Source organism: Oncorhynchus tshawytscha, linkage group LG07 (genome assembly GCF_018296145.1).
Source record: "Oncorhynchus tshawytscha isolate Ot180627B linkage group LG07, Otsh_v2.0, whole genome shotgun sequence".
Classification (NCBI taxonomy): domain Eukaryota; kingdom Metazoa; phylum Chordata; class Actinopteri; order Salmoniformes; family Salmonidae; genus Oncorhynchus; species Oncorhynchus tshawytscha.
The window spans coordinates 42,423,921-42,433,796 of record NC_056435.1 but is presented as its reverse complement, the minus strand read 5'-3'; the positions used below and the strand labels follow the sequence as shown (position 1 = coordinate 42,433,796).

Below are 9,876 nucleotides of genomic sequence, written 5' to 3'. Positions count from 1 at the left end.
TAGATTTTGCCTTATGTTTTGGATCATTGTCTTGTTAGAAGACAAATCTCCGTCCCAGTCTCAGGTCTTTTGCAGACTCCATCAGGTTTTCTTCCAGAATGGTCCTGTATTTGGCTCCATCCATCTTCCCATCAATTTTAACCATCTTCCCTGTCCCTGCTGAAGAAAAGCAGGCCCAAACCATGATGCTGCCATCACCATATTTGACAGTGGGGATGGTGTGTTCAGGGTGATGAGCTATGTTGCTTATACGCCAAACATAACGTTTTGCATTGTTGCCAAAAAGTTCAATTTTGGTTTAATCTGACCAGAGCACCTTCTTCCACATGTTTGGTGTGTCTCCCAGGTGGCTTGTGGCAAACTTTAAACAACACTTTTTATGGATATCTTTAAGAAATGGCTTTCTTCTTGCCACTCTTCCATAAAAGGCCAGATTTGTGCAATCTACGACTGATTGTTGTCCTATGGACAGAGTCTCCCACCTCAGCTGTAGATCTCTGCAGTTCATCCAGAGTGATCATGGGCCTCTTGGCTGCATCTCTGATCAGTCTTCTCCTTGTATGAGCTGAAAGTTTAGAGGGACGGCCAGGTCTTGGTAGATTTGCAGTGGTCTGATACCCCTTCCATTTCAATATTATCGCTTGCACAGTGCTCCTTGGGATGTTTAAAGCTTGGGAAATCTTTTTGTATCCAAATCCGGCTTTAAACTTCTTCACAACAGTATCTCGGACCTGCCTGGTGTGTTCCTTGTTCTTCATGATGCTCTCTGCGCTTTTAACGGCCCTCTGAGACTATCACAGTGCAGGTGCATTTATACGGAGACTTGATTACACACAGGTGGATTGTATTTATCATCATTAGTCATTTAGGTCAACATTGGATCATTCAGAGATCCTCACTGAACTTCTGGAGAGAGTTTGCTGCACTGAAAGTAAAGGGGCTGAATAATTTTGCACGCCCAATCTTTCAGTTTTTGATTTGTTAAAAAAGTTTGAAATATCCAATAAATGTCGTTCCACTTCATGATTGTGTCCCACTTGTTGTTGATTCTTCACAAAAAAATACAGTTTTATATCTTTATGTTTGAAGCCTGAAATGTGGCAAAAGGTCGCAAAGTTCAAGGGGGCCGAATACTTTCGCAAGGCACTGTATCCTATATCTGCTCTGGGAGCCAATTGGAATTCCCAAGCCCATTTCATAGGGGGAGGGGGAACAACTGCACACTTCAGAGAGAAGTGGGGAGATCAGAATTTTTGCTCCAGTGAATGGAAGTGAATAAACCAATTGGAATAGTCAGTTTCCATTTGCAATTCCGGGTTTATTATGTAATGGTCTTTGTCTAATCCTTCTTCATCTTAATCTAGAGCCAGTCCAGGAACACTCTTCAGAGGTGATTTCAGGCTTGTGCAAATAGGAGACTCAGTGATACGAACACTAAACGTGTGTTATTCACTAATGCAAAGCAAATGCCCATAGGTTTTTTATATCATATTTTGAAGAAAGAAATCTCAAGCACATTTTACTAAGGCCATTTCAAAAACTGTAATACTGATTTGAATGAAATCCCCACTAGGTGAAATCAAGGGGTGGTTATGTAGAGGCAGGTTTGCCCAACCATTCAGATTTAGTTTGGATTTAGAGTTTTGGTCTCAGATGGTGATTGTGTTGCAAGGTGCTAACTCTGTGTTATTTTATTACAAGGGGACATGAACAGAAGGAGAGGAGGAAGGGAAAGGGAGAAGTGGAGATCATTGAAACATGCAGAGTGATTGGTTAGCTTGGGTGTCTGCAGGGGGCTGAGTAGGAAGGGGATTGGGTAGGAGAATGGGAGATACTTCCTGGTCAGTCCCAGAATCATGACAGTAGAATGCTCATATAGAGGGAACTCGGCTCCAAGACGTTTCAGGTGTAGTGCTAGTTTATTCTCAGAAACCCTGTCTGTATCCATCCTCTGTTGTGGGGATGGAGAGGATTAGATGTGTGTGTGTAAATTTAACTTGAACCTTTATTTAACCAGGAAATACCTTTTAGGTTAGACTGATGTGACCTGGATGTTTGTGTTTGCATTTGTATTTCTGTTTGTATGAGGGATTGGAGTGTGTTTGTCTTCAAAGCCGATTCCTCCTTGAGGGTTTCTCTCGCCCTGTCTGCACTCCATCGGCTGGTCGTCCTTTAGAATATGCTCTGCCTTCTGTTCTTCCCCCGACCTGGGTTTGGTAAAGAGAACAGGAGGATCACATGAATGAACTGAACATGTTTCATGGTTTATTTGCAGTAGTTGTTATTTGTGTTATTGTGATGGTTTATGGGAGTAGTACTGTATTTGTTGTACTGTATTGTACCTGGAGGCTGGAACACTGAGCTGCGGTGGCCTGGGTCTTTCTGTAGTTTAATTTCTCTGAGAGAAAACACAGAGGAGGCTAGAGAGAGGTGAGAGAGTGAGAGGGAGGGAGTGAGAGAGAGAGCATGAAGCACAAAACATAAATTGCAACTTAATACATCGTTCTCACCACATGATTGAAGTCAAATACATTTAATGTGTGTTTCTTACTGTCTGCAAGGCTGTGGATGTTCTCTCCCAGGGTGAGGAAGTAGGGGTGTCTAAGAGATGCTTCAGCTGAGACTCTGGTCCTAGTGTCATACTGAAATAACACGGAAATGCACACAATGCCAGAATAAAGGTTTGGTATTGAACACTATTGGTTACAGGTTGGTGTAAGTGTTTTTCTTACCAGGAGTAAAGCAGTTAGCATGTCAATCCCCTCAGTATCCAGCCTGGAGAGGACAGTAGATTCTGGTTATGTTACTGGGTTGTGGTTTGTGTTACCTGAGCTAGTGGTTGGTGAGTGGTCTTATTGCGGTAATGCTGTGGTTGTGTTACCTAGGCACGTGGTTGATGAGTGGCTGAGGTCTGTACTCGGGGAACATGTAGGATCTGAACTCATCATTATTGGAGATACCTGGCCAGCTGTCTTCTTTTGGGGTACCTGAGAGAGAGGGAGAGCGAGAGAGAAAGGTTAATGTAAATGCTTCATATTCTATGTCTGTATGGGGGGGTTGTCTGTATGTCTTTGAATCTAGTTACCAGCACAATTGCCCAGTGGTATAAATGAAAGAGTAGAATTACCAATGATTCTGAAGACTAAGTGCAGCTCCTCTTTCACTGAGGAGCCGGGGAACATGGGACGACCTGTCGCCATCTCAAATAGAATACAGCCCACACCCCTTTAACACAGACACAGGAAGCACAGACACAAAGGATTGAAATGGAAAGTAAAGGGTGCGTTTGACATAGCAGATTATTTGTAGATCAGTCAGTCATTCACAATTGACCCATGATACATCACAGTTTTGATGTTCTGTAACATGTCCAAAGTGATCTTTGGAGACTAATGCCTGAAGGGAGGTGGTAATGCTTCACAGTGTGTATGGAAATAACAAACCCCTGGAGCCGCACACACACTCACACTGATGGACTCACATCACATGGTCTAGACCACCATGTACACACACCACACACGCACACAGACACATAAGTAAATATTTCACTGTTAGTCTACACCTGTTGTTTACAAAGTATGTGACAAATAAAAACTTGATTTGATTTGACACAGAGCAGGAGATTCGTCAGTAGAACAGAGACACACACACAAATCTAAGAGCAGGCCTGTGTACAAGCCAAGGTGTAAGAGAGTACAATGATGTCCTCTGCTCTGATGGAGACCCATCCACTGATGAAAATAATGTGTTGCGAATTAGTTGAAAGTTGCTGTATTGTGTTGCTGGATAACAGCATTTGAAGATTCAAGGTAAATTCATGTGATGCAGAAATGATCACCATGGTGATTACTCATATCAGGAGTGATGGCTTATATGTGAGTTAAGTGAAGGAACAGCTTAGCTATGTTGCTGTGATCATGTATAGTGTGGACAAGACATTTGATCAAAACATGGTTTCTCTCATTTAGGTTTCCATTGTTGTTTATGAAGGTTAATCAACGTGACAGACATGTAGAGGTTTTCTGAAAGGATTCTGTCTCTCTGAGTCAGAATGGAGGTCTGTGTGTGTGCATTTTTGTGTGTACCTGTGTAGTGTACTACTCACCACATGTCGATGGGTGTAGAGTACTCCGTGGTACCCAGAAGTACTTCAGGGGGGCGGTACCATAGAGTCACCACCTCGTTGGAGTAGGTCTTAGTGGGGACAGACTTGGCCCGTGCCAGACCTGACCAATCAAACAAACAGTCATGAGCTGGATCTCCGAGAGGGAACGTTATCTACTGATCTGGTCATCTACATGCCGAATGGGTGTTTAAAAGGTTGCTAAGTTACCAATGTCTGTGTATCTATCTGTTTGGGGAGACTATCTGTATGTGTGTGCGTATGTGCATGTCATACCAAAGTCAGCTAGTTTGAGCTCTCCCTTGTCGTTGATGAGCAGGTTCTGAGGTTTGAGGTCTCTGTGAAGGATCTTCCTCTTATGGCAGTAGGACAGACCACGTAACAACTGGAACATAAAGATCTACAGAGAGAGAGAGAGAAGAAGAGAAGATGATGAACTGTTTTCAGTAGGGGTGACAATAACGATATATTTAGAGTTAGGACATTGAGGTTTCTGCTTTCTGATACATTTACATGATACAATACAATCAAATAATTCCCCACGGCAGCCATGTTAGCTCCCCATGAGAAGTATTGACCAATAGCAATTCCTGGATTTTTTCTTAATTTTAAACAATGCTACAGAATGTTACTGAACTTCTAAAATTAGAATCCAAATTCTTGTCATGAATGGATAAATGGACTGCTCATTGGCAACTACATGGCGTCTGTTTCCAAAAGGTGGCCAAACTCTCTATTGCTCTGGGGACTAACCTTGACGTTGTTCATGCTCATCAGGTTTCCACAGTTGTCCAGGTACTGTTTCAGATCACTGTCCTGAGAGACACACAGACAAAACACACACACTATTTAAGAACATGAAGCTATGTAAAAAAAAAAATAAAAAAAAAGATACTGATTATTAAACTGCTCAAAGTATTTGAAAGATGTTTGAACTACTCACCAGGTACTCAAAGACAAGAGTGAGGGAGCGTTCTGTGTGTATGATGTCATGCAGTGTGACAATGTTGGCGTGTTTTAGGTTCTTCAGTAGAGACACTGCAGAGAGACAGAGAAAATGGTTGGATGTACCTCTGGCTGCATGGATGACATGGTAATTACATTTTAGCTCCACTGGGTGGAGTCACATCCATTTATATGGGCACAAGCACTGTTCATGACACAAACTGTTCACACTGTTCTTGTTGGCAGAGAGAAAATGAGCTACAGTAGTAAATCTCAGCCCTGTTGAAACACGTCTGTGGGTATGTGTGGTGTGAGCAGAGGTTAGGAGAGGTTTGATGGCTTTATAGGGTGCTGTGTGTTACCTTCTCTGATAGCTGTACAGGGCGCTCCCTCCTCGTGCTCTAGCCTAATCTCTTTCAGCGCCACCAGGTTCTCTGTCAGTTTGCTCCGACCCTTAAAAACGGTGGCATACGTCCCCTACACAGGATCAGTAAATAGGAAACAGGAAGGAATAGTCAATGCCAAATGTCTAACCCTGACCCTTTTAACTACTGAGTCTAACCCTATCCCATAACCTTACCCCTAACCATAACCTATTAAGAATAAGGTTAATTTAGCTACCAGGCAGCTTTATGTCATTGCTGTCTCTCTCTTGAAACAATGACTTGTTTCATGGCAGGATGTAAGGTATTTAAAGAGGACCACATTGTCATGTGGAGGAGCAGTCATGGTTGACCATTCATTGGTTCTGTTAGTTTACTGTAAACACATGTTTTAACTCCCCCCTCTGGTTTGAGATGACCTAGACTGCAATACATTCCAGAACACTGCTCCCACCCTGATGCGGCCCATGTTCACTCCCCTTCACAGATCTGGCAGGACTGAATAGGTGTAAGACATATGAAGAAAACTAAGTAGGGGGATTGCTTACACCTATCCAGCTATTGTAGATTGGTGAAACCCAGTATGTCCCCAGAGAATGTGTTGACTCACTTGTTTCCTGTTAGACTTCCTTAAGGGAGCTAGATGAGGTAAAAGGGAAGGTGAATACCCACACACTGATAATACCCACACGCTGATAATACCCACACACCTTTACTTTAAAGTTTCTCCTTTATTTTCACAAGTTATTCTCTGTATCCTGCACCTATTCCATCAGCTGGATGTGTGGCTTGAACTGCAGCTGAAAGAGCGTGACCATAGTGACACACACTTACCTCTCCCAGTTTGCCCAGTTTCACGTACGTCTCCAGCTTTCCAAAGCCAATGTCAGACTGCATGGAAAAACACATTAGGTAGCCTACTATGGTTAGGGCATTAGGGTATTATTACAGTATTGGGATATTGGTTAGTTATGTGTAGGGTAACTGTGCTGTAGGGTTATGGATGGTAAAGGGATATATTTATGGTTATGACCATATGATTTAGGGATCATGGTATTGGGATACTGTGATATTGGGTATAGGCGGTAGCCTACTGGGTGTTGTGGTATGGGTATATTAGGCTATTGGGGTATAGGGGGGTACAGGATACTGACCAGTGATGCCCGTAGGGACATGCGTCTGAGTGGTTTGATTTAGTGTATTGGGGTATGGGTGTATTATGGTATATAGTGGTACAGGTATGTGACACTGAACAGTGAAGCCCGTAGGGACATGCGTTTGAGGGGTTTGATTTAGGGTATGGGTGTATTAGGGTATAGGAGTATGAGGTATACAGTAGGGGTACGAGGTATGGGGTACTAACCAGTGAAGCCCGTCGAGACATGCGGCTGAGGGGTTTGCAGGGAGGAGAGTTGTTCTCACTCTCCATCTCTCTCTCCATCTGCAGCTTCTTGAGGAACTCCGGAGGAAGGCGGATGTCCATGGGCAGAGACATACGCTTACTCACATCCTGCAGACAATCAATAATCCGTCATCAATATGCAACACTCACACATAATCAATCAGTATTCGTCAATATACATACCATCATAAATGGGCAATATTCTCATATTATCAATGACACATTGCACCAGAATGTTCATTGCCAGAGGTGAGGAGGGATTGTGGCTATTTAAAGCTAGGGATGATTAGACAACTATTGGTTTGAGAATGTCATCTCTCTGTGAGTCTATTCTGTATGAATGGAGACCTGTTTGAATATAGGCCGAGATTAATCAAACCTCTGTTCAATTAATCTTTTTCCCCAGTCTCTCATCCTCTGACACAGTTTCTCCCGTGAGTGACTATCTCACACTTCCCCCTGTAATACACATCTGGAACTGTCTAAAATAAAGTTTTTGTGTGTATGTACATTTCCCCAGGGTGTGTGTGTGTGTGTGCTCGTTTGTACGTGCGTACACAAACATATGCATTTGTGACAGTCGCTCTTTGCAGTTATTTTTGTTGAAAAGTAATACGGCTGAATTCTCTCACTAAAGGTATCTGTCACGGCTGGGTTTAGTGGAAGCAAAAAAGAAGAAGAAATAAAGCGAGAGACGGTAAAGAAAGAAAATTCAGATGATGGCTTGTAATTCCCTGTGGGCTGTGTAGCAGCTACTGCTGTTCTGAGGCTGAGAGGAAGTTATGGCCACTCAGTCTGGAGAGGGAGGAGAGGAACCCAGTCACTTATGATATCATAATGGTGTTATGACTGGTTTCATAACGGTTTTATGAATGCCTTATGTATTCCCCCTTCAAGTAATGTGTTACCTGTGTAATGTGTTACCTGACGTACAGGAGGCTATATTTACTTAGTGTCTCTCTCAGTATAGCAGTTCCTTTCAGATTGGTGTTTTGAGCTACACTATACTAATCGGTCTGTCAATATTAACTTTATCACATCTAAACTCTCTATATTTTATATGCATTTGTCTTTCTTCCCAACTCTCCCTCCCTGTCTCACTTCCATAGAGAAGCGTCGGTGTGGTGCTTTGCTGCGGTACTGGAGCTGGGAGGGGGACTGTGCTCCGGGTATGACTGGGTCAGGGCTCACTGGACTGGGACTGGCCTCAGGGTGCAGTGACGGCAGAGTCAGGCTGTCTGGAGTCAATGCTGCAGGTCAGACAGAGGGAGAAAACATACACTTTAGTGTTATAGAAAACGTAACACACATATACTGTTAAATACATATTGTAGCCTCATACACACACACACACATACTTGCTTTAACAATCTATCCTCTTCAGTTTTGTACACAACATATTGAGTGGACAATTACTCTTTATGAAACAACAACACAGCACTCTTTCAGTCTGGACACTACACAAGGCTGTATCAGCTATACTGTGTGGAAGTGTGTGCATGTGTAACTGTGTCAGGCTGTTGAACAGCTCAAGGTGGAGTGTTTCAGCCTTGGTTTGACCCTGTATGTGAATGGATTGTTGGTCTCACTGCTTTTGGATGTGTTTGGAGTGGATATGTGTCTCTTCCATCACACCGATTGAAACCTCTATGTATGTGTGTCTGTGCATGTGTGCCTATGTGTGTATAGTGATTTGATGTGTGTGTGTGTGTGTGTGTGTGTGTGTGTGTGTGTGTGTGTGTGTGTGTGTGTGTGTGTGTGTGTGTGTGTGCGTACGTACAGTAGCAATGCGCATAACCCACCCACTTGAGGATCTGTCGTTTTCAGCCATTTATTTTGATGATTGGTCATTTTTTGTGTAATTGAAAAAAGTAATCATTTAATACAGTTGAAATGTTTACAAATTAGATGCACTGAAATGAAGGCAAGTTCCGAAAATGAATACTTGGATTATAGTGATATTATAGTATGTCTGATCTCGCAAACAATGTAAAGTTTGTATAGGTACTGTCACGTTCTGACCTTAGTTCCTTTGTTTTAGTATGGTCAGGGCGTGAGTTGGGGTGGGCAGTCTGTTTGTTTTTCTATGTTGGTTTTTGAGTTCGGCCTAGTATGGTTCTCAATCAGAGGCAGCTGTCAATTGTTGTCCCTGATTGAGAATCATACTTAGGTAGCCTGGGTTTCACTTGTGGTTTGTGGGTGTTTGTTTCCGTGTGAGTGTTTCGGTTTTGGTAAATTCACGTTGTCATTTATTGTTTAGTGTTCTGAGTTTTAATTAAACATCATCATGAACACTTACCACGCTGCGCTTTGGTCCTCCTCTCTTTCTCCCGACGACATCCGTTACAGGTACAGTTGAAGTCAGAAGTTTACATACACCTTAGCCAAATACATTTAAACTCAGTTTTTCACAATTCCTGACATTTAATCCAAGTAAAAATTCCCTGTCGTAGGTCAGTTAGGATCACCACTTTATTTTAAGAATGTGAAATATCAGAATAATAGTAGAGAGAATGATTTATTTCAGCTTTTATTTCTTTTATCATATTCCCAGTGGGTCAGAAGTTTACATACACTCAATTAATATTGGTAGCATTGCCTTTAAATTGATTAACTTGGGTCAAACGTTTTGGATAGCCTTCCACAAGCTTCCCACAATAAGTTGGGTGAATATTGGCCCATTCCTCCTGACAGAGCTGGTGTAACTGAGTCAGGGTAATAGGCCTCCTTGTTCGCACACACTTTTTCAGTTCTGCCCACAAATGTTCTATAGGATTGAGGTCAGGGCTTTGTGATGGCACCTTCAGTACCTTGACTTTGTTGTCCTTAAGCCATTTTGCCACAACTCTGGAAGTATGCTTGGGGTCATTGTCCATTTGGAAGACCCATTTCCGACCAAGCTTTAACTTCCTGACTAATGTCTTGAGGTGTTGCTTCAATATATCCACATCATTTTCCTGCCTCATGATGCTATCTATTTTGTGAAATGCACCAGTCCCTCCTGCAGCAAAGCACCCCCACAA

The 9,876-nt window shown here is 42.6% G+C and overlaps 1 protein-coding gene across 3 annotated transcripts in view; it reads right to left on the bottom strand.

Moving 5' to 3' along the window:
• Nucleotides 1–1,900: 1,900 nt before the first annotated feature.
• The window catches only part of cdk18 (cyclin dependent kinase 18), a 46,283-nt gene continuing 38,307 nt past the window's right edge, over nt 1,901–9,876 (bottom strand). For all 3 annotated transcript variants that reach the window (XM_042324438.1, XM_042324437.1, XM_042324436.1), the window contains 14 exons: nt 7,955–8,103; nt 6,815–6,961; nt 6,286–6,342; nt 5,431–5,545; nt 5,067–5,161; nt 4,877–4,939; nt 4,400–4,523; nt 4,106–4,226; nt 3,128–3,225; nt 2,882–2,987; nt 2,733–2,775; nt 2,552–2,642; nt 2,343–2,420; nt 1,901–2,207 (listed from right to left, as the gene is read on the bottom strand). In XM_042324438.1, the coding sequence (XP_042180372.1) occupies nt 2,173–2,207; nt 2,343–2,420; nt 2,552–2,642; nt 2,733–2,775; nt 2,882–2,987; nt 3,128–3,225; nt 4,106–4,226; nt 4,400–4,523; nt 4,877–4,939; nt 5,067–5,161; nt 5,431–5,545; nt 6,286–6,342; nt 6,815–6,961; nt 7,955–8,103 (1,322 nt within the window). In that variant the 3' untranslated portion in view covers nt 1,901–2,172. The remainder of the gene's footprint in view (nt 2,208–2,342; nt 2,421–2,551; nt 2,643–2,732; nt 2,776–2,881; nt 2,988–3,127; nt 3,226–4,105; nt 4,227–4,399; nt 4,524–4,876; nt 4,940–5,066; nt 5,162–5,430; nt 5,546–6,285; nt 6,343–6,814; nt 6,962–7,954; nt 8,104–9,876) is intronic.